The sequence below is a fragment of the Leuciscus leuciscus genome (assembly GCF_965113295.1).
Source record: "Leuciscus leuciscus genome assembly, chromosome: 12".
Lineage (NCBI taxonomy): Eukaryota > Metazoa > Chordata > Actinopteri > Cypriniformes > Leuciscidae > Leuciscus > Leuciscus leuciscus.
This window is the reverse complement of record NC_138736.1, coordinates 22,460,860-22,487,300: the sequence shown is the minus strand read 5'-3', so window position 1 is coordinate 22,487,300 and position 26,441 is coordinate 22,460,860. Positions and strand designations below refer to the sequence as shown.

Sequence of the window (26,441 nt, the reverse complement as noted above, 5' to 3'; positions counted from 1 at the left end):
TAACTGGACGAGCGGTCCTGTCCTAAGATGGCCGCCGTGTGACGTCGTCGGGTCCCATTGGCTCTCAGCGCCGGTAAGCTATCTAGCCTTTCTATACATGTCTATGGAGAAAGACGTCAACATTAGACGTGCGGAAGACGTCGAAAAAAAGACGTCGCCTGGCGTTACAAAACAACCCCTTCAATGGACCAAATTTGGACGTCCAAAAATTACATGAAAATTACGTCACTACGACGTCACATTGCGCAGTGGGTTGGCACAATCGTACAGGTAAGCTTGCTTATAATGTTCGATATATGAATGAATTGTACCAAATCAAATACTGTTAGGCTGATCATTAACATGATGGTTAGTGTAGTAAGTTACTACTAGTAACTGATGCAGTGCTGCAGTCACTGAAATAGATTTTTATTTTACCAACGTGTCAAAATCTGCCAAAAGTACTTCGTGGTTCTCTTCTAGGTTATAAAATTAGCAAAACCTCCGAGTCCAGTCCAGGGGCCTGTTTCAGAAAGGAGGTTAAGTGAAAACTCTGAGTATGTTAACCCTGAAATGAGGGAAACTCTGAGTTTTCTGTTTCAGAATGGGAGGTATGTTAAACCTGAGAAAGCAGAGTAAGTCAAGCCTGTTTCAGAAAGAGAGGTAACTTATACTCAGAGTCAGTTACCATGGTAACTTACTCTGTGAACCTAACCTGGTCGGGAGCAGGTTTTCTTCAGTAAACCCAGAGTTTCTTTCGGTCTCCTCCTCTTTTTAAAGAGGAAGTGGTGTTTAAACACCTCATTCATTCTTTCAGTACATTTTTATTAATAAAATTAATCTTTTATTAATAAATAAAATATTGCTTTTTTTTTTTTTTTTATAAGATGAAGTCTATATAACTCCTTAACTGGCAACTGAAAACACAGTAGTATATTAGAGTTACATAATGTAGTTCTAAACAAATTCTACAGAATTAAACTGTGGCATTTACTGGAAATCACTGAACTGTTCATCTGTGCAACAGAAGTTGATGGACTGTCCTCCTGCTGTTCTTGCACACTCTGGGGGCGCGGGGAGAGATAAGAATACCCGTTTATACTTAGACTTAAACTTAGATTTAGACTTAGATTGAAAAGTAGCTTTCCTGTAGCTCAGTGGTAAGAGCACTGCGTTAACAATGCAAGGTTGTGGGTTTGATCCCAGGGGATTGCACATACCTATGTATAAATGTATAGGATAATGCAATGTAAGTCGCTTTGGATAAAAGCGTCTGCCAAATGCGTAAATGTAGATTCTATAGGCTACTCCACATAAAAATGTGAAAGAATGTGTAGACACATAATGTTAACATTACCTCTGTAGCAGCAGAAACTCTTTATCCCCATGTGATGAGCATTTGGTTGAGTACACTTTATAACACTATTTGTCATAATTTCTGGTGTATTGAGTAGGCAACTTACAACTACCTGGGTTTCTGTTGGGACAGGAGGCTCCAAAAGACAGATATTACCATCAGAATCTATTGGGACCAACAAAAATCCTAACCCAAAGTAAAATAAATGGAAATATCAAAAATAGCCTATATCAAAAATAACACATATGTAAACCTCTTACATTTTATGAAGGCCCTTGGATCTTTGGGAGTGACTGGCTCTGAAGTCCGTCCAGGAATTCCCTCAGCCAAAAATGCTGCTGCACTGCTAGACACTGGATGCTTTAGTTATTTAATATGTCACATGTTTGTAAAGCCAGGTAGCCTACACTGCAGTAGGCCTTACTTGACTGAATTATGTTTTTATATTTAAATTTCAGCTGCTGCCATGTTCTTTTAATGCCTGCAGGATTGCACCTACATGAAAATTAAAATTAGGTCGAATAACATACTGTTCTTCCAGTTTCACCTCTGATATTATAACAGTTGGGCAAGTTACTTGTATTACTAACTACAAATGACATCTTCAACATTGTAATTAGATTAATGTAATAATGACTATCTTTAGAAATTATTGGTCTACTTATTACTAATTACTAAATCCCATGTCAACCTTAAACACTTGAACAATACAAGGAGAGACAAGAAACAGCACTTTTAATGCTTTCAAATAAACAATATACAATTGCATGAATTATTCTTGAATTGACCAAAGTGTGTAGAGGGAGAAGGTTACATTAAAAATATAACTTTTAAAAATGTATGTTAAATAGCCTATACAGAATTGTTCTATAGTCTAATACAATTACATCAGATTTAACTTTAAATTACAGAAGAATTAAGAGTAATCCCTTTAATTAAATTACAGTATTTAGATTACTTGGTAATTAATTACACCCAACACTGTATAACAGTAATTAAAATGTGAAGAAATATGCAGACCTCTTTTTGTCTGGCGCTGTTGCCATGGTGACTCATAATATCTGTGCTCCATTGATAATGGCTTTTTATAGTTGTGGCTCACGCGCTTAACTCAGAGTCAGTCAACTCAGAGTTGATTGAACTAACTCATTTCAGCTGTTCTGAAACCAAAAACTCAGAGTTTCCCATCTCAGGGTAAGTCAACTCAGAGTTCAAGTTTTAACTCAGAGTTGGTTGAACCTCTTTATTGAAACAGGCCCCAGGTAATTTTATATTTGTTTTGTGTGTATAAAAGTGGTTGTTATACATAAACGCGTTAACAATTCCGTTTTTGTGACGCATGCGCATTATTAACAGCTTGTTTACGTTCAGTGTCTTATAGCGCGCGGTGCAAACCAACAAATGCTGTCTTTTTGTAGACCGAGGTGGGGAAGCGTTTAAAAACTTTTTATTCGCCCTTTGTTCTTAGCACTGAATATCATGTCGTCATATCAGCGTCAAGAGTCAAGACACAAACATAGCCTACTAACGTTACGATCAAGTTTTTTTATGACTGTTAAATTCAAACATTGTGAAAGTGAGTTAAAGCTAATCTGTAAATCCGTCTGTCTTCATTCAGTTTACAGGTATTTGTGCAAGCACTGGCAGAGCAAACAGGTACTTTAGCTTGAAATCATTATTTGTCAATTCATACTGCATGTTATTTTGGGATAAATTATGTCCTAACTATTTATCTGTCTGTATTTTATTATTATGAATCTGTATTTTCTGTTCACATTATAAATATCATTAATAAATTATGTGTAAAATAAATTCTAAACATGTCTTAAAATCTTATGTAGTACACCAAGTTCAATTTAAGATGCCTACACGAGTCCCCATGAGTCTGTGTGCATTCAGGTTTAAGTCCCCACCGGTGTAGAAAAACATGTCCACACACACACACACGCGCACACACATACTGTTTAAAAGCAAAAAATATTTATCCAACCCCATTTAAAAACAGTCTGTTGGTGCCATCTTTTAGACATTCATCATATTGCATTGGTTTTCATTTCTTGTCCTCAAACAGAGCACAAATCTGTTTATTTTTAAGTTACTCATTCTACATTGAAAGAAAATCAAATGTGTTTTTAATGGTAGTATTATTTTATACAGAAATAAATGATTTATGATTAAGATGAGAATAAAGTTAGTGTTAATTAAAATTTTAAGGAAAACAAATATATTGATCTGAAATGTAGCAAATTAATTTTAAATTCATTCAGGTACAATTACCAAACATATCTCAAGGTCTTTTTGTCTTTTTATTAATTTAATGAATAAACTAATTATATAAAACAATTGTCAATGCACTACAAATAAACTGGGTCTATGCCTTTACTTTATTAATAAAACCTATTTAAAAAATACAAGGCTTAAGACATTTATTTTCCTTTGGTGGTCCAGCCTGAGACATGCACAATAAAAAAAAAAATTGCCTTCTGCATTTTTGTTTTGCTTTTTCCTCCATTGTACCGAACTCGTACCGAACCGTGATGTCTGAACCAAACCGTGACTTCTGTGTACCGTTCCACCCCTACAACACGTTATAGCTAGCAAGATAACCTTAGAGCTCAACGGTGGCCGCCCACTTTTTGGCTGAAAGCTACATTAACGTTTATAAAAAGGTTTAAGCCTGGAACCAAGCCAACAGCTCTGAGATGAATCTTGACAATAAAACATTTGATTTGGCGCCGATTTTATTTTTAAACGGCAAAAAAAAAAAAAGATTTCAATGGTAGAAGCTCACAGACAGACTGGGAGCCATTAATGTAGATGGATACGGTTAAAAGAGTCAACACATACAGTATAACGTAACGTTACAGCGGGGTATTTGTGTGAAATAAACAGCTGTCTATGCAGATTACACTTTAGCTTTAACATCAGTCGTATGGTCAGTGTGTTTAAAACTTTTTTCTCTCTTGTGATTGTTATTTTGTATTTTCTGTATGATATTTGTGTTGACAGGGTTCTAGTCATGCTGAGCTGTTACGATCAGCCAGGCACTTAATGTCCTTATTGACCGAATCTGAAAGGGGAGGAGGTGCAGCCAGTAGTGATGTTCCTTGCAGCAGTCAGGATATAAGGTTGTGTTTAAAATACATTTTTAAATCTGTTCACATGGATATTTTTCTAATCTGTGATTAATGATTATTTTTGGTTACTATACTGCAGGGAACAGAGGCAAATAGGCCAAAATGAGAGGTCAGGCATTCAGCCGCCAAGACCTTCTATTCAGATGGAACAGAGGCAAATAGGCCAAAATGAGAGGTCAGGCATTCAGCCACCAAGACCTTCTATTCAGATGGAATTGACAAGGTTCAGCATTATATTCTCTGGATTAATTCAATCTTATAAAAACTCATGGTTTGATAGTATTAAGTTTTAACAGACTGTGCTATCTCCTACAGGTCGTTTCCAGGTATGTTCACTAAGGGAAAAGGGAAGAGGCGTTTTCCGGCAGTGAATCTTGTTCCTGCTAAAAGGCCTAAACCAGTAGAAGTTGCTTTCCACCTTTTGCCAAAACAATATGAAAAAACCCCAAAAGAACAAGACCAACTAGTCCACTTGCAGGCAGGACTGGGCCGCAGGACTGTTTATTTAGATGAGAGCACAACACATGATGAGGTAAGCAGATTCCATAGATGTATATTTGTGCTAGTTATACTATGACCATGAAGAATTCTGTTAATTAGTCCTACCCGATTCCTTTTTGAGATGTGGCAACCAGGACTGGCAACCATTTTTTTATTATTATTATTATTATTATTAACCTTTATTTTACCAGGCAAGTTGACTGACATCCTTTTCTCATTTGGAAAGAAATCTGTTTGGAAGAAAGCTTCTTAGTAGTTATGCAAACTACTGTAAATTGTATGAAGTAGTAGTCATCGAGTTTATAATGGTCAGATAACAACTTCCATAATGACTGAATTTAAACTTTTGGGTAAATGATACCTTTAACATAGTCTGCATTAATGTATTTGAAAATTATAATCCTTTGGCACAGGTTTTAATTCTGATTTCTAATAAGCTAAAATGCATCTAATCAAGACTGATGTTCTAGTACAATCATCCTTCATTTCAACAGTTCAGCATCCTTTCTAAGGATACATGCATATTATTAATGTTCTGTGTATCTGCTTTGCTTACAGTTATGTGAGACACTCAAAGGTGTCTTTCCTCAATTGGAGGCTGTAACTGGAGGCTGGATGATTTACAAAGCAGCAGGTATGCACAACTTTTTCTGTGTGTGTAAACAGTTTATATCATATGTAAAGCATTTTTTTTTTTTTTTTTTCATGTTCATGTTTTCTATAGGAGGATGGGGTTCCCAAAAGCTCTCCCTGGTGGCACCTGATCATACTGGATACACAGGCAAGATCGTAAAGGCTGCAAGCCAGGGGGGTAAATCTCCTCTTTACATAGCTCCAATTCAAGACGAACTTAACACTACTCCTTTGCAACTAAGTAATGAAATATTCAGTGACATGCCCAAGGCAATGTGCCAAAAGTGTGGAGCAGCCATTCCACTGCAGCTCCTGATGGAACACTTGAAGTCTTGCAACATCATTGATGTTGACAATGATGAAGACAACCTGGATAATGTGGAGGATAACAGTGAGCAAGGTGAGAGACAATGTAAAAAATAAATGTAGCATTTTCAATAGATTTGACATTCAATATGGATGGCCTAAAATCACTATTTTTGATAAGGGCAAATGGTTTTGTTGAAACATAGAAAGCTATGACTAAATTTATTGGTTCTTGCTGAAGTCAAATTTTTGATGATCTTTGCTAACTCCATTTTCTCAGCACCAGCTCAGGAGCCCTGTCCCATCTGCATGGAAATGTTTACCGCTGACTTTATTGAAGCACATGCCGCTTCGTGTGGTGAAAGGTACATTATACTGCACATATACTGTAATTCAGTTTTATTTGTATGTACTTGTTTCACTCACCATCAGATATAAACCATGAAGCAGTTTCACAAATATAATTATAGTGTTTGACATTGTGTTGTGAATGTGGGCAGTGATGGAATGTATGAGGTGTTGGATAGGAGTACTGTTGAAGAGCAAGCAGCAATGCCTGGACCGTCCAGTAGTGAAAAAGTTACAGATGGTACACATAACCTACATCATATTTGACCATGTGAAACATTATTACGGTATTGTACTGCTTTTAGTAGTTTCTATTTATTACAAGTAAATTTAATGTCTGATTTTTAGAATATGTAATTGCAGAAATACTCTTTCCATAAGTTACATATCCAAAGTAATTTTATTGGTAACATTTTCATTTTATCTCTTACTAGAGTGGCTCACGGTACAAGACCCTACCGAGGCCATGTCTCTGTTTCGGGATTCTATTCTTAGCCATCATGAAAGGCAGAATCCCTTACTTCTCAGCATGGATATTAGAAAGAGCCCTGCTGAACAAGATGCTGCGCTCATCTGCTTCTATAAGAAGCCGAATGTGGAATGGGCACGACCCTTGAATTGCAGACTTGAAGGTAGCTTCAATTTCATGTCAAAGTAGTTAAAGCCTACCTTAAGTATTGATTTTCCCTTTTACTTTATCAAACCCTCCATTGTGTTACAGGTGATGCAGCCATTGGAGAGGGTGTGAGTCGCTTTTTCCTCTCAACTTGCATGAACAAGCTAAAATCTGGGTTTTGCTTCAACTTTGGTATGTTGACTGTAGCTATGTGTAAGCTGACTTGTCATTAGCAAATATCATGTTATTAAAGTCTTGTTTAAACATTTTTTTCTTTTAAACATATTGTAATTCTGTTATGTTTTTATATCTTTTTTTTTTTTTTTGCTGTAACCTGATACTTAAAGTTGATAGAATATGTACTATAATGCCTACTATGCAGAGTATGTAGTATTTGGAATTTTCTTTTGTCTAAATTTGTAAATTTCTTAAACAGCAAACACTGCTGTTACACATCTCTTTGATGGACAGCCAGGCCATTTAGTCCCCTCAGCCTCTCAGTTTCTCGTGGAAAGTGACATGTTCGCCATGGCAGGCAGAATGGTGGGGCACTCCTTTGTTCATGGAGGACCATGCCTGTCAGGGCTTAGCCCTGCTGTTGTGCATGTCCTGTTTGGAGGAAGCCCGGAAACTGCAACAGTAACACCAGAGGACTGTCCAGACCTAGACATCCGTGAAACAATCAGGCTTGTATGTTTTTTATCGAACCTCATTATTTCTTCCCTGTTATATACAATCAAGAAAGAAAGTCTCCACCCCCTTGGCCAATTTGTTTTTTTCAGTGGGCTCTAATATTTTATGGAAAAATGGCTGAGGTGGTGAAGACTGTGCTATTTTAGCTTTTTTTTACATTCTACTTAATGAATGTTTTTACAATTTAAACTGCTTTTTAATGTTGTATGCAAAACAATTTAAATAGTGCTATATAGATAAACTTGCCTCGCCTTTTGCTTCCCTCTCTGTCTTAAAGCTTGAAGGGGAATCTGAACTCTCAGACAAGGACAAAACAAGTGTCCAGGAGTTGGCCTACGCTTGGGATCTCCCTGGCCTTAATGGAAATAACCGAAGATGGCTTTTTGAGAAGATGTTGATCCATGCTGTGTGTAAAATTTAAAGAAACTGTCACATATTGGCAAAAGTCATCCTCAGAACTTGCTTTGGGATAATAATAAAATCATCTTCTGTCCGGTAATGTCATTAACAGGTAATTGGACGTGTCACACGACAAATCAAACAATTCAGGCGTGGTCTTAAAGAGACACCAATTTGGACATTGCTGACCAAACGACCTGACACAGTGGCCCAGCTTTTTCCACAGGAGAGAGCAGTGGATTGTAACCCTGCGGTAACTTTTTACAATTCGATATTATTTGTGTGTATATTATATAGATAGAATCCATGATAAAGTGGTAAGATTATTAAATTCATGTTTTTTTATTGTCAATGTAGATAATCCTGCAGCACATCACCTGGCCTCATGAAGAAGATGATGATGACGACGATTATTCACTTGACACAAAATGCCGCATATCAGGTTATCTTCGCCACTTCATTGAAAATGGTATGTGTACAGAGTTCGAAATCTTGCCAACGTGTTATTAAAATAAGTTAGTCACCCAAAGTTTTTATTTATAAGTGGCAGGTTACTTTTTAAACAGTTAGTTATAGAAATTGTTCAATTCATTATTAAGGTTATTAAGACCATCTTTGCACACCTGTATATAGGACAGGAAGAGTAGATAACCGCACACTCTTCACACACAGCTTTATTAACAGTATTTTTTCATACCTTTTTGACATTTCACCAGGGTATATGGTGTTATGGTATTTCTGTTCAAGAAACTGCTTTATTTGTTACATAACAGAGCTACTATGATACATTTATTGGATACTAAACATTATTTAAATTTTCTAAATTATTAACCATTATTTGTAGCAACCTATCATTTGATCCATTTTGTTTAATCCACAGCATCACCTGATGAATTGACTGACCTGTTGAAATTCTGGACAGGGTGGGAGATTATGCCAAGGAATAACCTATCCATTGAGGTGGTTAAAGGCAGCTTCCCAACAGCCTCCACCTGTTTTGAGACCCTGCGAATCCCAGGACATTACAAGGACTATGCATCCTTTAAAAATGACATTCTGGCTTGTATTGGCACTTGTCAAACAGGATTTGGTCTTGTGTAGGGACAAAGCAGTGGTGAATAATGTTACTGTTACTGAATAACGTTAATGTTAAATGTTTGCATATTAATATGCCAAATTACGAATACAAAGTCCATTATGTTTTTTGATGGACAATTATATTAATTGGCATGCACCCTGCTAGCAATGGCAATGTAGCAACTTCAAAGTTAATGTCCTTTTAAAAAAAAAAGTTTTAAGGAAAGTTAAGTTATTTTAGTTACCTACAAATGCAGTTAAGCACAGAAATATTTGGATGAAGTATATTTTGCTGCCGCTGCTTTTCTCAGATTGCTTCATCAGTATTTGTCTGTGAGGTTCTTATAATAAATGTATCATTGTGTTCATGACAGATCTGTCAGTGTTTTCATTACATAATTCATCAGTGATTGACATTCATCATTTCAGATTACAATGATGGAATCTCATAGATTAACTCATATGCTGCCTGTTTTATATAACTGTGCTTAACATCTTATGCAGAAATGCATCTGTCTCCAGAGTGAATGTTCAATGCCTAGAACAAATCCACTATAACCTTTGTTGCTTTTGCAAACATGCTTTTCCAATCTGTGGTACCAAATAACTTCTAAAGACATGACACTGATCATCTTAACACCCATCTGTGCTTTTAAGGGTTATTTGACTGCAACTTTGCAACAGTTTGCAGTCTGATTAACTTCATAACATCCTAAATATGAAAATAGTGCATGTGTAATCCTCCAGTTATTCAAGGAAAATGTGTATATTGTGATGCAGGGTCAGTTTTGATCTTCAGTGGTAAATAGCACATTTGGCAATGGATGTCTGTCAAAGTGATGACTTGTCAATTGAATAAGAGTCATATATGGTAGGTCACTACAACTCATGTAATGATTAATTTGTGGGGCGTTTGCTCAAATGGACACATTAGCAGCTGCTGCCAGTCTTACAAAGGGGTTTTATTGCCATTTTAATTAAGTTGTTCACATCTGTACAGTATAAAGGCCCGTTCATAAAACTAAAACAATTACAAGAAATGCCTAAAATGTATTTATGTCTTGTAAATGTTGGTAGTTAGCTTGCCCTGATCTGACACACTATGGAAAAAAAGTTTCAAACAGAACAGAAACAAGGGGGGCATGTGTGTGTCTTTCAGTTTTCAGATAGAACATGCTCACAAAATTGAACAGCAGCAACATAGATATCACAGCCAAAGGACTGGGATACAGCTCTTGGGTCAACAACCTCTCTTAAAGCTGCCATTTGTCCATCAGTCAGTGGGCTTTCTGTGTCTGGGACGATGACACTTGAGTAGCCATCAGCAGTAAGTCCACTGTTTTCCCACTCAATGTGAGGAATATCCATACCCTATCAAAGCAAAATAGAAAAATCTTACTTGTTTGCAGTATTATTTATCCTAATGGCTTTATGGCACTTATTGTAACCTACACTTTTGTAAACCACTTTGCTAAATATTTATTAACTTAAAGGAATACTTCACCGATTAGCGTTAGGCTTTGTATCCGTAGTATCTCGGTAGTATTTTCAAACGAACGTGCGTCATTCCCTCATATCCATTTCTTTTTTTCGCATCATCGGAGGGAGGCATTTTTCCCACACACAAAACAGAGATTTCTCATCGCAGTGGGATATGAGGGACCGATGCACTTTCGTTCGAAAATACTACCGGCATACTACGGATACAAAGCTTAATGCTGATCAGTGAAGTATTCCTTTAAGGCCAGCCTTTGGTAAGGGAGTATTGACATACATGCAATATCTTCATAACTAATGTTTGCAAGCACAAATGTAGGGATTTATACTATTGAAAGTATTCAAGTTGTACATTTGGTACATACCTCCAAATTTTCTGGGCCTTGAATTGGGTGATGGATTCGGCCCAGCTCCCACAGCTGATTAGGGGTCATATGGCCTTCTGTTCTTATTGGATGATTGTCCCAGCCACTGCGGAAAGTGTCCAGGGAATCTTGCAGCCGTGGCAGGAACACATAATGGCAACAGAGGAGGTGTGTAGCATTGGCGATGTTGAGGAAGCCCTCTTCTTCAAGGTAGTGGAGAACATCATAGTAGATGTTTGTGACAGCTACCCACAGGTCTCTCCAAAGCCTCTCGATTCTGGAAAACAGTGAAGTTCAATAGGAACCTTTAAACTTAATGTACAGGGAAAATTCATCAGATTGTTCAATGCATAGTTGTGTTTTTCTTTATCTACTTTATTTGTTTAGAAGACACAATGTGTAATGGAATATAATGTCACTGCATACTATCAAAACAGAAGTGACATACAGATGTAATTCCAGACCCATTGCCCAGCAAAAAACTAACTTTTTTAAGGTTGTTGAATTTGCATGCTAAGGAGGTTGCTATTCAGTACCCTTTAACTGACAGCAGCTTCCACTGGAGATAGGACTTTCAGCTCACACTCCTCAAATAGTAGTCCTGCTGCAAGCTGATATACTGTATTTGTAGCAAATAATAATGTTCTTGCATGGCAGCAGTGAGGTGGTATCTTTCAGCTAGCATTATCTGAAGTTTTGGACTGACCGTTGATTGTGAACACTCTTGCCGGATATGAAGCTGCCCCTTCCAGTGCCACGGACTGTAAACATGAGGCGTGCAATGTCTACATTTTCCACGCCCTGATCAGCCCGTACCCTTAAAACAGAGTAACATTTACAAGAGTTATTTTTTTATAGATATCTCAACAAAACATTGATGTGGAACATGATGCATGCTTTTAACTTAGTTATAAAGGGTACCCCATTATATCTATATAGACTTTGCTTTAACAAAAACAGATCTATACAGTCATGCAAAAATAACTGAAATCGTCTCTGTTACTAACGTAACCTCAGTTCTCTCTTAACCCTTTATCGGGCGAGGAACCATATTTGGTAACTTAATCGCGCATTCAAACTGAGTCTCCCCTGCCTGTTTGCGTTGTCATATGAGCGCATAGATTTCTCCTAGCCAATCAGCAAAGATCAGGCTACGTCACTGATAGTCACATGATGGCATCTGACCAATCAGAAGTTGCGCGGAGCATTTCAAACTTCAGTGTCGTTCCGGAATTTGGAAAGTGAGGTTATGCGCCACTACCTACTCCCACATCAGCGCTAATAACTTCAAAACAAAAAATGGTGAGTTGATGAAAGTCACACATTCTATGGTTGAATAGTTGTGCAACATGTTGAGATAGGTGTTGTTTGCATAGATTTCTTGAAAGTATTGACATTTGTGGCATGAAAAATGGTGAGACCATATTTGATCATACGCCCTGTTCAGGTAAGATTAGCAAATGTCCATATTTAGACATACGCCCCATGCGTCTAGAAAAGCCGTACTAGGGTATTTTTTCTACAAATAATGCATTATAACCACAGTCTATGATTATAATGTAGGACAATAGTATTTACTAGTGCATTGGATGTTATCACAGGTTTGAATAACATTATAAAGTGATCCAGTGGGAAACGTAACACATTTATAGACATTTTCAAGCCATAGATATTGAAATATGTGTGGTTTTGGTCAGTTTTATGACCTTTATAACAGTTTTTAATACTTATAATGATATTTTGCACTTCTTATTATATATTTACCCTTTATGTGTAAGTTTTATGCCCTTGAAACAGTTTTTATCATAGTTAAATGCCATGTATTGGTGTTTTTTGTAATGTAATGTAATTATGTAATGTATTAAAATAAACATTTTTAATAATTTGAGTAATATTTCAAAGGATTTATATTTTTAGCACTTAAGTGTTATGACAGACCAGTCCAATGTTACTCACTTATTTTTCTTATTATTTATATTTCAGTAGATCTGCACTTCACAGTTACTCAACAAATAACTCAAACTGGGCTTGATATTGACTCAAAAATGTCGCAAATGTCGCATCCCCGAAGGAGCTCAGCATCTCAAGGCAGCCTCAGCACTTCTGTTGCCATCCCCACACCTGTCCGGGGACACCGCAGCACAAATCCAGCAATCCATGTACGGTTTGACATGTCCCTGTTCCACGCCCCTGTCTACACAAACCGCCAGACCTGCAAGTACTGCAGCCGGAAGGGGAATATCATGAGGTCGAACGTGGTCTGCAGGGTCTGCAAGGTCCATCTGTGCCTCAATGCTGGCCGCAACTGCTTCCTTAAGTACCACGAAGCAGTGGCCTAATTCGCTGGACTTGAGAATTTTTTTTTTCCTAATAATAATTTAAAATGTTCCTAATAATAATTTAAAATGTTCCTAATAATAATTTAATTTAAAATGTTCCTAATAATAATTTAATTTAAAATGTTACTAATAATAATTTAAAATGTTACTAAATAAATATTTTTATGTTTGTAACAAGTTTATGTGTTTTTATAATATTTTTTATATATACACTTTTTAAGGGAAAAACATTACCCTAGACTGGCGAGGAACCATATATGGTAACTTCATTACCCTTGATTTCCAACCTAAAAAAATTTAAAAATTTAAAAACTCACAAATGTTTAGAAATCTTATAATACCCTCCAATAACACTCTATGGTTGAAATTGAGAATTTCCAAGTATTTCAATGAGTGCCCTATAAAGGGTTAAAGAGGGAACGATCCGAGCCCGGTATTTATAGCCATAAGCCACGCCTATTTCAGCAGGACATGACGTGCTAAGGCGCGATCGCCCTCACTGGCGCTGACGTCACTGGCGGCTCGTCGATAAAGAGCCTAAGTCCCTCCCCTTCCGGTCGACCACCATGGGACCTTATTTTGGAAAAATATTGTATGGTAGTCAATGGCGAGAGACACCAAATATTTTGATCTCGTTTGAATTGTGCCCTGAATTACACATATGATGTTTGTCAATTTAAAAGATACATTTTAAAGTCAAGAAAGTCGCAGTTTGATGTAAAACTGTTGAGGTATAAGACGTGAAAATACGTAATTACAAAAACTACAAACCCAAAAGGCGCACATGTGATGTCATACCTTTTCTCTCAATGAATGAAGCTAACTTTACTGAAGCTAACGTCTGTCATTTTTTCTATAGTCTTACGTTATAATCGTGCCGTTACGCTGTCATGCCTGAGTGTTTTGTACCAGACTGCACACAAATGAGCAACGGATCTTGCCATGTTGGTGACGTACATAGTGCGAGACGCGAGTTGTAGTTCATTGAGCGATTTTCACATAAAACTAAATGTTACTCTTCTGTTTTATGACAAACTGCGACTTTCTTGACTTTCATAATTATCTTTTAAATTGACAAACATCATGTGTGTAATTCAGGGCACAGTTCAGACGGAATAAAAAGATAAGTTGTCTCTCGCCATTGACTACCATACATATTTTTTCCGAAATAAGGTCCCATGAACCGGAAGCGGAGGGGAGGGACTTAGGCTCTCTATAGGCTGCTGCAGTTTGCTGCAAAGCAGCCAATGGGTGCGCAAGCTAGCTCGCCTAGGTCTGCTTGCTGCTGCAATGCACTGACAAGAAATGCAAAATTATGGATAATTTTTGGCTTCAGTATTCTCGAGAAAAGGAGGTTTTCCCGTAGCGTAAGAACACAAGAGTCCTCTCGTAAGAGAACCTGTATAAATGGCTCCAGAAATACAGCATGATCTTTATCCAATTCATACAAATATCGAAACAGTGTTTTAGGCAAATACCACACAAAAGTGTACTTTTGGTTATTTCAAAGAGGTTTAAAACCATTCAAGCATGACTGTAAAACTTAAACATTCCAAAGTAAAATACTTACCTAAGAGGGAAACCAAACTTCTCCACAGATTCTTGGAAGAATGCCAGGGATGTTGTGGCAAGGTTGTTGGAAGCTGCACCAAGATACATAATCTGCAGTACAATGCAGTACACTTATATACAACACAAATGTATATAAGAATGACAAACGTGTACTGTGTATTTATCACTGAATATTGTGTTTACCTTCCGTGAAAAGCCATCTATGCCACCAAAGATGACAATGTTGTAGCTGTAGGAAAACACACATACAAAAAAGATAAATATAACTTAGAGAAAATGTTAGTTGTTTGCTTTTTCACAGGTAAGCTTTTGAAAAAGCATCTGAATTGTGAACTTATACTTGTGAACAAGTTAAAAAATGTTTTTAACAACTGCAAAATGAAATACAGCAATTTCTAAAACCCTAGATTATTACTGTCATTTTTAGAAGCAATCAAAAAGTAATTTAGTATGTCAAAAGTGAATGTGTGAACAACACGGTTATCATGTTTGATGAAGAAGTAGCATGAAAGCAGCACTATTAAATAAAGATGGTATGATGAATAGGCCTATACAAAAGTATAATTATTTCATTACAATATTATCTTACTGTTTTTAATTAATCTGTCCTTTGTCAATAAAAGGACTTTAAAAACTTACCGGATTAGTTTATGATTTGTATCAATGTGCATCAAGGACTGGGGGCTAGGAACGGAGTAGGTTCTTCGAACAATGCAACCTAAGTTGGTAATTCGGGATATGACTCCGATGGTATCAACACGGTGCATGGAAGCTCTGACCCGTTCATACTGCACCCGCAGTCCTTGAGCTTGAAGAAGTCCTTTCACCATTCGATATCCAGAATGAGGCTGCCTGGATTTTATGTCTATCACACACTGGTCCAATTCTTCATCTGTCAGAGTGCTGTACAGTGCCCTAACTGAGAGATCAGACTCGGCCATGCGTCGATGGACTGTTCGTCTTGACACCCCCAAAAGTGCAGCTATGCATGGGACGGACAGATTAAGGTCCAAAAGGCTGGAAATGTACTCCAAAGACAGAACCATTCTCGGTCGTCCAACTGGTCCTTGCTCAAATTGCACAGTTTTATAGTGTTGCTTACTTTTTTCTTTTTCTACATTTACAAGGCTATGTAGCTCTGTCAAGGCATCTAGAATAGGCTGTGAAACAGCTACATGACTGGATATGGCATTTAAAAACACAAATTCTTGTGTGCTAATGAACTCTAAGTAGTCCAAATCCAGAGGCAATTGTCCAAGAATATGATCTAAACGAGAGCGGAGTCGTTCCAAAATGTGGTCAAGCAGCCGTTCCTTAGAAACAAAAAAATGGAAGTCAGAAAAATCAGCTGCACCCTAACATTCTCCCAATAATTTAAATGCAGTCTCAGGGCTCAATATTCAGCAATATGTTTAAAGCAATGGTTATTATCTTAGAACTATGATAAGAGTGTATTAGTAACTTAGTAGGCTAGTAGTAAATCACTGAAAACTCACACACAATGGATGAATCCCCAACTTTAGCTTATTCATTACCATGACTTATCCATTATCCAACCGATTCCCTAAAGCTAATATATTCACTCCAAGTCTGGCGTGATGTATCTTTATCCTACTCTGAAAAGCGTTTTATGTGGGATATCACTGACCAGCCTACAGGTATGGTCAGTATAGGTAATATACTGTTTATTTCACACAAATACCCCGCTGTAACGTTACGTTATACTGTATGTGTTGACTCTTTTAACCGTATCCATCTACATTAATGGCTCCCAGTCTGTCTGTGAGCTTCTACCATTGAAATCTTTTTTTTTTTTGCCGTTTAAAAATAAAATCGGCGCCAAATCAAATGTTTTATTGTCAAGATTCATCTCAGAGCTGTTGGCTTGGTTCCAGGCTTAAACCTTTTTATAAACGTTAATGTAGCTTTCAGCCAAAAAGTGGGCGGCCACCGTTGAGCTCTAAGGTTATCTTGCTAGCTATAACGTGTTGTAGGGGTGGAACGGTACACAGAAGTCACGGTTTGGTTCAGACATCACGGTTCGGTACGAGTTCGGTACAATGGAGGAAAAAGCAAAACAAAAATGCAAAAGGCAATTTTTTTTTTTTATTGTGCATGTCTCAGGCTGGACCACCAAAGGAAAATAAATGTCTTAAGCCTTGTATTTTTTAAATAGGTTTTATTAATAAAGTAAAGGCATAGACCCAGTTTATTTGTAGTGCATTGACAATTGTTTTATATAATTAGTTTATTCATTAAATTAATAAAAAGACAAAAAGACCTTGAGATATGTTTGGTAATTGTACCTGAATGAATTTAAAATTAATTTGCTACATTTCAGATCAATATATTTGTTTTCCTTAAAATTTTAATTAACACTAACTTTATTCTCATCTTAATCATAAATCATTTATTTCTGTATAAAATAATACTACCATTAAAAACACATTTGATTTTCTTTCAATGTAGAATGAGTAACTTAAAAATAAACAGATTTGTGCTCTGTTTGAGGACAAGAAATGAAAACCAATGCAATATGATGAATGTCTAAAAGATGGCACCAACAGACTGTTTTTAAATGGGGTTGGATAAATATTTTTTGCTTTTACAGTATGTGTGTGCGCGTGTGTGTGTGTGGACATGTTTTTCTACACCGGTGGGGACTTAAACCTGAATGCACACAGACTCATGGGGACTCGTGTCACCGTGGGGACCTAAATTGAGGTCCCCATGGGTACAAAAGCTTATAAATCATACAGAATGAGTTTTTTGGGGAAATGTAAAAATGCAGAAAGTTGTGTGTGATGGGTAGGTTTAGTGTAAGGAGATAGAATATACAGTTTGTACAGTATAAAAACCATTAAGTCTATGGAGAGTCCCCACAAAGATAGTGAACCAGACGTGTGTGTGTGTGTTAGGGCTGTCAACGAATATTCTAAATTCGAATATATATTCGAATAGTTTTAAAAAACAGAAATTCGAACGTGAAAATTAATATTCGAATGTGAATTTCGAATATGGAAAAACACGCCCGCGGAAGCAGAGGCGCGGCTGTCTGCTTTGCGAGTGGGCGCGCGCGCTGCCTGAAGCCTTGTTTATACTTTCGCCTGTCTCCACAGCGCGAGTCTCCGCAGACTGCGCGCGCACCTCCCCCAAACGGACGAGGCGTTTATACTCGACGCGCTCGCCGTTGTACTATTCTTTGAAACGATAGGGTGCGATTCGCGCTCGTGCGGACGCGTCGAGTATAAACAAGACTTGAGGGACAGGTCACGAGTCGCACTGTCTAGCACAGCGTCACTGCTGAAAGTTGACAGTGCACTAAAAGACAATGGAATAAATTGCAGTCAGTTTTTCCTTTTTTTAATACAAGCACCAATAATGTAAGTAGCCTTTTTCTTTTTTAATAGCACTTTATTTTTTATGAACCTCAGGGTAAAAGTTCTTTGTTGTCACATTTCTCGGAATTGTGTGCCTCATTTTATTTAAAGTTAAACAGAAAAGTTCCATGTTTACCACAGCTCGCTCGGAGCGTTCAATGTCGGTTCTATACTGTACAACTTCAATTAATGTTAATACATTTGTTTCAATCACTGAATGAAGCCTGCTATATTTGGGGCAAGAGTCGCGACCTTAAATTGCTTGCACAAAACTCTTGATCAGCACTCAACATGTGCTTATTGTTGTTCATTTAAACCGTTATGAGCAGAGAGAGCGTGAGCGCGAGGGCGCGAGAGAGAGAGAGAGAGAGTGCCTGCGAGTGAGCGAGACTGAGGTCTGCGGTCTTGGCCATTAGTTTATTTACTTGGTTTTGTGTTGGTAATACATTGTCAAATATGTTTAAACTTAAATTAACTACCTATACAAGTTATGTATGTCTCTTTGTATTAATTTGTCCTGTTATTGACGTAATGCGCGTCATTGAAAAAATGCGCAACCAGATGTTCGAATAGTTCGAATATTCGTGTGTTTTTTAGAGGGAATATTCGAACGTCATTTTTGAGCAATTTTGACAGCCCTAGTGTGTGTGTGTGTGTGTGTGTGTGTGTGTGTGTGTGTGTGTGTGTGTGTGTGTGTGTGTGTGTGTGTGTGTGTGTGTGTGTGTGTGTGTGTGTGTGTGTGTGTGTGTGTGTGTGTGTGTGAGTGAGTGAGTGAGTGAGTGAGTGAGTGAGTGAGTGAGAGAGAGAGAGAGAGAGAGAGAGAGATTTTGGTTTGGTGACAGTTGTAGGTTACAGTTTGACAAGAGTTTATATTTTGACAAAAGCACAATGTTGTATTTTATCGCGAGTGTACACAATTATAAGTAAACACTTTGCAGTTTGAATGATGTCCTGTATGAACAAAATGACGCAGTATGTTTTTATGTTTCCACTGTTCGATCGCGCCCGCGCCTCTCCCTGCCTCTCCCTCCCTCTCTCTCCCTCTCTCTCACACACACACACACACATAACAAATTCCAGCATTGCAATCTTGACATCACAGTCTGTTCATTATAGCCACAGAGCTTCAGAGAAAGGCAGAGATAAGACAGCTTAGGCGTCCCTAAAGAACCCGCGTATCTAACAGTAGTTTCGCACTACATTAATTAATTTGCACGCGAGTTTTATTTATATTTATACCGTGTATTCTCCGTGTAAATTCATGCACCGAACCGTGACGCCCGTACCGTTTCGGTTCAATACGAATACATGTAGCAGTACCGTTGCCTAGCTGACTTACCTACATAGAGAGACGAGTCACACAAACCATAGCTATGTGTTCCAAACATAATTAGCAACAACATACTTATGTACTGTCGAGCCCTGAGTCCGATTGTACATAAACGGCAAACTTACCGGGGCGCCTTCGTTTTCCCTGGAACTTCTGGAAGTCATCTTTACAACATCCTCCGTGCCGATCGACTGCTTGGATCATTCACGACCATAGAGTTCACGACAGACAGGTGGTCGTGCTCTTCTTCTTCTTTCCGTTTCATGGCCGTTCACTCCTTAGGAGTATTACCGCCACCTACTGTAGGCCTATACCTTGCGCGCATGATCGTCGTGCTCTGATCGGCGCTCAACTGTTTTTCCTATCCTGGGTAGCCCGGATGTTACCATGCGAATATTTAACTTGAATTTTTTGATCTGAATTTGAGCAGTCGAATTAGACTGATGTTTTCTTTGAAAAATATTAACTTGAAATTTGAGATCTGAATTTGAGCAATCAAATTTGATCAACTTGAATCTATTTTATCTGAAATTCTGTACGTTGATTTTTTTTTTTTTTATCATCTGAATTTGTGAGCATTGAAAAATATTCATCGAAATTCAGGTTTTGAGAGGTAAATTCGAAACAAATAAATTCATTACATGGTTTCCAAATGTAAAATAATTTCAAAGGGGTGAATTCAGAGCAAATAAATTCAGATAAATGTTTTTCAAAATAAAATATTTCAAAACTAAGTATTCAGTAGCTGTTAAATTTCAAATAGTTCTGTCTCTTATTTGCTTCCATACTCGTGTCACCGTGGGGACCTAAATTGAGGTCCCCATGGGTACAAAAGCTTATAAATCATACAGAATGAGTTTTTTTGGGAAATGTAAAAATGCAGAAAGTTGTGTGTGATGGGTAGGTTTAGTGTAAGGAGATAGAATATACAGTTTGTACAGTATAAAAACCATTAAGTCTATGGAGAGTCCCCACAAAGATAGTGAACCAGACGTGTGTGTGTGTGTGTGTGTGTGTGTGTGTGTGTGTGTGTGTGTGTGTGTGTGTGTGTGTGTGTGTGAGTGAGTGAGTGAGTGAGTGAGTGAGAGAGAGAGAGAGAGAGAGAGAGAGATTTTGGTTTGGTGACAGTTGTAGGTTACAGTTTGACAAGAGTTTATATTTTGACAAAAGCACAATGTTGTATTTTATCGCGAGTGTACACAATTATAAGTAAACACTTTGCAGTTTGAATGATGTCCTGTATGAACAAAATGACGCAGTATGTTTTTATGTTTCCACTGTTCGATCGCGCCCGCGCCTCTCCCTGCCTCTCCCTCCCTCTCTCTCCCTCTCTCTCACACACACACACACATAACAAATTCCAGCATTGCAATCTTGACATCACAGTCTGTTCATTATAGCCACAGAGCTTCAGAGAAAGGCAGAGATAAGACAGCTTAGGCGTCCCTAAAGAACCCGCGTATCTAACAGTAGTTTCGCACTACATTAATTAATTTGCACGCGAGTTTTATTTATATTTATACCGTGTATTCTCCGTGTAAATTCATGCACCGAACCGTGACGCCCGTACCGTTTCGGTTCAATACGAATACATGTAGCAGTACCGTTGCCTAGCTGACTTACCTACATAGAGAGACGAGTCACACAAACCATAGCTATGTGTTCCAAACATAATTAGCAACAACATACTTATGTACTGTCGAGCCCTGAGTCCGATTGTACATAAACGGCAAACTTACCGGGGCGCCTTCGTTTTCCCTGGAACTTCTGGAAGTCATCTTTACAACATCCTCCGTGCCGATCGACTGCTTGGATCATTCACGACCATAGAGTTCACGACAGACAGGTGGTCGTGCTCTTCTTCTTCTTTCCGTTTCATGGCCGTTCACTCCTTAGGAGTATTACCGCCACCTACTGTAGGCCTATACCTTGCGCGCATGATCGTCGTGCTCTGATCGGCGCTCAACTGTTTTTCCTATCCTGGGTAGCCCGGATGTTACCATGCGAATATTTAACTTGAATTTTTTGATCTGAATTTGAGCAGTCGAATTAGACTGATGTTTTCTTTGAAAAATATTAACTTGAAATTTGAGATCTGAATTTGAGCAATCAAATTTGATCAACTTGAATCTATTTTATCTGAAATTCTGTACGTTGATTTTTTTTTTTTTTATCATCTGAATTTGTGAGCATTGAAAAATATTCATCGAAATTCAGGTTTTGAGAGGTAAATTCGAAACAAATAAATTCATTACATGGTTTCCAAATGTAAAATAATTTCAAAGGGGTGAATTCAGAGCAAATAAATTCAGATAAATGTTTTTCAAAATAAAATATTTCAAAACTAAGTATTCAGTAGCTGTTAAATTTCAAATAGTTCTGTCTCTTATTTGCTTCCATATATTACTCAATTTACTCATTTAAATTATATAAATGTATTTAATAATCAGATTAAATGCATATTTAAACTGTTTCAGGCCTCCATGTGAACAATGCTCAAGGTTTTGTGGCTATTAACTTGAATATGTGAATAAGAAGTGTACATCTACAAGTGTAGATGTGTGAATATAAATAATTTTACATTTTGACACCCATGCTTTATAGAAAGCTCTCAGCATAATCAAAATTAAGGGTAATCACAGTTATGTTACCATATTTACAGCCCTAATTTAAATTGTATTACATTACTGAATTTTGGAAATATTAGCCTCAACTGACTTTTTCATTTTTTTCAATAGATTTGGCCTCGACTAGTCAAGTGAAGAAAGCTCCTCTCATGAGATTGCAACAGAAAGCAAGCAAGAGAAATGAAGACGAAAGCAACAGAATGCTGAAGATGAATCCAGAATTGTGAGTGTCATATATATATATTTTTTAATTATTATTACATGACGAATGAACATGAAAAATTTAAACCTAACTGGGCAACCACACAATGCCTTTGTTCAGACCTGGAATTTACATGTGTCTTGGGTGATTTATGTGTCTTGATTGCCATAATTTATGATGACACATCAATCACTATAACAAAAAGTTAAAGGGTTGACCCAAAAGTGTAAAATTGTTGTCATTTCTCACCCTCATGTCATGAAAAGACTTTCGTTTATCTTCGAAACTCAAATGAAGATATTTTAAATCCGAGCAATTTCTGTCCCTCCATTGACAATCCACACAATTACCATTTTGATGCTTCAAAGAGTTTATAAAGAGATCCTAAAAATAACCCATATGAATTGAGCGGTTTAGTCCAAATTTTCGGAAGAGACTCGCTCGCTTTGTGATGAGATTGAATTTAGACTTTTATTCACGTATAAACATTAATCAACAAACATAAACAGAAGAAAAAGCAAATGTGGACTAAACTGCTTGGTTCATATGGATTAATTTTAAGATGAACTTTTTGAAGCATCAAAGTGGTAGTTGCGTAGCTGTCAGTGGAGGGACAGGAAGCTGATTTCATCAAAAATATCTTCATTTGTGTTTCAAAGACGAAAGAAAGTCTGGCCACGAAGACAAAACCTCTTTGGGTTTATAAATTAAAACTACTCAAAGTAGTTTTATAATATAGAGCCTGTAGCTTTATAGATCTTTTGTTTCATTGACTTTATAAAAAGTGGGTTTTCAAACACAGAGACAGTTAAAAGTATAAATGGGTTTATTAATAAAATGGCACACGCTAGAGATTATAAGCTACAAATATAAACGTACGTAAAATGCAAACGAGAAAACAGACAAACATTTAACCGAACAAAAACATAAAACATAGCATGACGTGATCGGAATGAATGACATGAAAGAAAGAAAGAAAGAAAGATATAAAGGGAAGATAGAGGGTAACTTAAATCACAGACCTAAGACCTAGACACCTGGAACAGCTTTTATAGGAATCAATATACTTGCGAGTTGTGGTACTCTTTCAGTGTGATGCTGAAAAGGGGACGCGCGCGTGCGCGTGTCCGGCTGGTTTGCGTCTAGCTTTGTCTTCTGGGTCGTTTCGCAAAACGATGTAAAGGCTCACTTGAATTTAACGTTACCGAGAAAGTTCAGATTCGTCTCCCGGGATGGGAGAGGCTGGAAATCTTAGTTGCAAAGACCGGCTGTTACGACTCGAACATGGGTTCGTTCGATGGAGAAGGCCAGGGCCTCCTTCAGATGTTCCTTGGAGAAGCGCTGCGCCGGGGAGGAGGGTCCAGAGAAGTTGGATGAGTTGAGAGGAAGAGAGAGCGAAGAGAAGAGGTTTTGGACTTTTATCAGTGTCCCAGGTGCCGTCCCCTCCTTCGTGTAGGACGAATCAGCTGTCGAGATTTTTCGAGCGGGAAGATTCCTTTGTCCGGTTAGACACGCCCACTCGAATGAGTCATGATTGACTTTAACTGGAGAGGATTTTCTCCAGACATATGAACTTATAAAACAATGCGCATCACTGAATTCTGTTATTGGAATTCAACTCCGTTAGCTGGAGAGGATTACAGAGATATCAAAAATAGAATCTAGGCGTTGTAGCCATGCAACGATACATTATTATGCATTTGTATAGGCAATAGCAGTTCTATTAAGGTCACAAATAGGACATATGCTTTCCTATGGTTTACACACACCTCTTAACACACAAATTTATATATTTAGTACCTTTAGGAGCGACTTTATGGGTAAAAGTCCTTTTCTGTAGGGGGTTTCTGTTTCACAGTCCAGAGTGTGTTTGTATGTGTGTGTGTGTTGGAATGTTGCGACCCTGTTATCTCATGCATAGGGCTGGATAGCTCTGTGGTCAAATTTTATGACCTGCCAATGAGCTCGGGTTACGGAATGCGATTCTACTGGGAGAACATCCTTCAAAAATACATTTCAGATCCAAACACTCGAAGATCAGAACTATATGATCAAAACAACATTAATCACACATACATTCAGGAAGTTCAGATACCAGTCTGAGTTACACACATTTTAAGTTAAACACAAAAGGATGTTGGTGTGTGTGTGTGTGTGTGTGTGTGTACGTGTGTGTGTGTTCTGGAATGTCACGAGTCTGTGAGGTTGTAAAAGTCACAGGGAGTCCAGAGCTGAAATGGGGGTTTTAGAGGGGATTCTAAGAAAACAGGGTTTCCTTATGTGACTCAAATGTCCCTCGGGGGAGCCACAAAGATGCAATTTTGACCGTTCAAGCAGACTTGGAGATCAGGATTTACTAATTTGAACAGCATGTGACCGCATGTCATAGTCATTGTCGTTACAACGTTGATTCAATTACTTTATCGTTGACAGCGGGATGTTGATTTAACATCGTTTCAATTACTATTTGCTATCTGGGTTCGGACTCAGTGTGCAATGGCCTTTAATCAAGGAGTTGCGAAATTATCCCGAGCGATTCAAAATTTACCTCAGAATGTCAGTGGAACAGTTTGATGCTTTGCTAACGATACTGAGCCACATATTAAAAAGAAGACCACCAATTTCCGTGAACCAATCGATCATGAACAGAGACTGGCAGTATGTCTAAGGTATGGATGGACACACACACACACACACACACACACACACACACACGGCCGGCGTGTGACAGTCGTTCGCTTGTATGGTGGCTTTGAATGGTCAAAAAACCTCTCAAAATACTGGCTGTGGATACGAAAAACGCAGAAAATCGAACCCGATCCGATTTTTTTTATTACGGATGAAAGTTTCGTAGACAGTGTGCAAGCGACAACGTGAGGTCGATTTTTTTTTTTTACGTGCGAAATTTTCGGATGCGAATTTCGGACTGTTCGTGGAGAGGCAGCGGATGCGAGGACGTTAGGGAGAGGGGGTTCAGCGAAAAATCGGCAGCTGGCAGCAGGAAGTAGCTGCCAGCAGGAAGTAGCTGCCATTGACAGCCGGAAGCCCTGCCATATTAGGAGGGACCTGCTATGTCGTGGCAGCCAATCAGTATCGTCCAACGTAGTAGCAACCAATCACATTTACCTGGAAGTCAAGCGACAGCAGCCAATGGTGGCGCCGGCGAATCTTCAGTAATGGCGGCGGTATTTGGCTCGGTAAGTTCGTATATTATCAGATTAATAAATAATTGTTGCTCTGTACGTTGGAGTTTAACTTTTATGTTAGAGACAGTGCATCTGTGACTACTTAAGTTGAACTGGCTAATTTAATCATTTGTAGAAACGCAGCTTGTGCACCGTGTGCTCCTGGTTTGTGAGGGGCTATCATTAACTTCAAATACTACGTTACCATTATCATTAAATATTAGCATTTGTTAACTTAATCTATTGATTAGAATAAAGCTCATGCTGATTTATTGGAATTGACAAGCTCAGCCTTGATGATACACGTGTGTAAGGCCCGCTATATTCGGCCCAATCTCCGGTTCGCCAATACACGGGGAAGGTTGTCACGTGTTCTGTCCTCACTCATGCAAAGTATTTGTTGGTTAAATTTGCAATACATTAATCATATGTATTTACTCGTTAATTCATCTGACTCCATAAATGAAAGGTTTTAATAATATCTGTGCCTCACTAAAAGTGAGCGAATGTTTGACTATTCCTTTTAACCATTAAATAAACAATGTCAAACCCAGTTGGAATAATCACATTGTAGCAATTTAATATTTCAGATATCAGAGATCAATTCCACAATCAATTCAAATATCTAGAACATGGTTATACATTGGTTACACCAAAGAATCTTACCCAGCTTGTACCTGAGATAGAGAGAGAGAGAGAGAGAGAGAGAGAGAGGGAGAGAGAGAGAGAGAGAAACCACCTATCCAATTCCACGTCCAGCCAAGAAGAAGAGACAGAGAGAGCCAGAACACCTTCCTTTATCCTCTGACCAGGTGAGAAGGGGGATGGGGTGAGACCACCCTCAAATGGCTTCTATCCCACAGAAGGGGGGTTGCCTTATCTGGCATTATCTCTAAAC

The 26,441-nt window shown here is 38.0% G+C and overlaps 3 protein-coding genes and 2 long non-coding RNA genes across 5 annotated transcripts; 4 read left to right on the top strand and 1 right to left on the bottom strand.

Moving 5' to 3' along the window:
• Positions 1–259: 259 nt before the first annotated feature.
• On the top strand, positions 260–22,379 carry LOC309511566. The gene is made up of 3 exons (XR_014210678.1): positions 260–487; positions 2,761–2,992; positions 22,268–22,379. It is a non-coding gene; the product is annotated as an uncharacterized lncRNA (long non-coding RNA).
• Positions 4,621–5,605, top strand: LOC309510319. The gene is made up of 3 exons (XR_014210310.1): positions 4,621–4,696; positions 4,789–5,005; positions 5,533–5,605. It is a non-coding gene; the product is annotated as an uncharacterized lncRNA (long non-coding RNA).
• On the top strand, positions 5,721–6,765 carry LOC309510684 (uncharacterized protein; the record flags this gene model as incomplete). Its single annotated transcript, XM_082185557.1, has 5 exons — positions 5,721–6,007; positions 6,194–6,278; positions 6,414–6,502; positions 6,696–6,724; positions 6,757–6,765. Exons 1-5 carry the CDS (start codon positions 5,869–5,871, stop codon positions 6,763–6,765), a joined length of 351 nt encoding a protein of 116 aa, XP_082041683.1. The 5' UTR covers positions 5,721–5,868.
• Positions 6,758–9,152, top strand: LOC309510392 (G2/M phase-specific E3 ubiquitin-protein ligase-like). The gene is made up of 7 exons (XM_082185137.1): positions 6,758–6,893; positions 6,983–7,069; positions 7,314–7,567; positions 7,848–7,976; positions 8,082–8,222; positions 8,327–8,438; positions 8,850–9,152. The coding sequence occupies exons 1-7, from the start codon at positions 6,791–6,793 to the stop codon at positions 9,068–9,070; spliced, it is 1,047 nt and encodes a 348-aa protein (XP_082041263.1). The 5' UTR covers positions 6,758–6,790; the 3' UTR covers positions 9,071–9,152.
• On the bottom strand, positions 9,988–20,287 carry LOC309510863 (uncharacterized protein). Its single transcript, XM_082185799.1, has 7 exons — positions 19,655–20,287; positions 15,459–16,132; positions 15,003–15,048; positions 14,818–14,909; positions 11,615–11,725; positions 10,909–11,185; positions 9,988–10,417 (listed from the first exon to the last, which is right to left on the bottom strand). The coding sequence occupies exons 1-7, from the start codon at positions 19,691–19,693 to the stop codon at positions 10,202–10,204; spliced, it is 1,455 nt and encodes a 484-aa protein (XP_082041925.1). The 5' UTR covers positions 19,694–20,287; the 3' UTR covers positions 9,988–10,201.
• Positions 22,380–26,441: the final 4,062 nt, after the last annotated feature.

Coding starts and splice junctions, on each gene's coding strand:
- LOC309510392 (XM_082185137.1), top strand. CDS start 6,791: ATGGATATTAGAAAGAGCCCTGCTGAACAAGATGCTGCGCTCATCTGC. Junction 7,568..7,847: donor TCCGTGAAACAATCAGGCTT/GTATGTTTTTTA, acceptor TCTGTCTTAAAG/CTTGAAGGGGAATCTGAACT. Junction 7,977..8,081: donor AGAAGATGTTGATCCATGCT/GTGTGTAAAATT, acceptor TGTCATTAACAG/GTAATTGGACGTGTCACACG.
- LOC309510863 (XM_082185799.1), bottom strand. CDS start 19,693: ATGACTTCCAGAAGTTCCAGGGAAAACGAAGGCGCCCCG. Junction 14,910..15,002: donor TAGATGGCTTTTCACGGAAG/GTAAACACAATA, acceptor ATTGTACTGCAG/ATTATGTATCTTGGTGCAGC. Junction 10,418..10,908: donor AAGGCCCAGAAAATTTGGAG/GTATGTACCAAA, acceptor TTGCTTTGATAG/GGTATGGATATTCCTCACAT.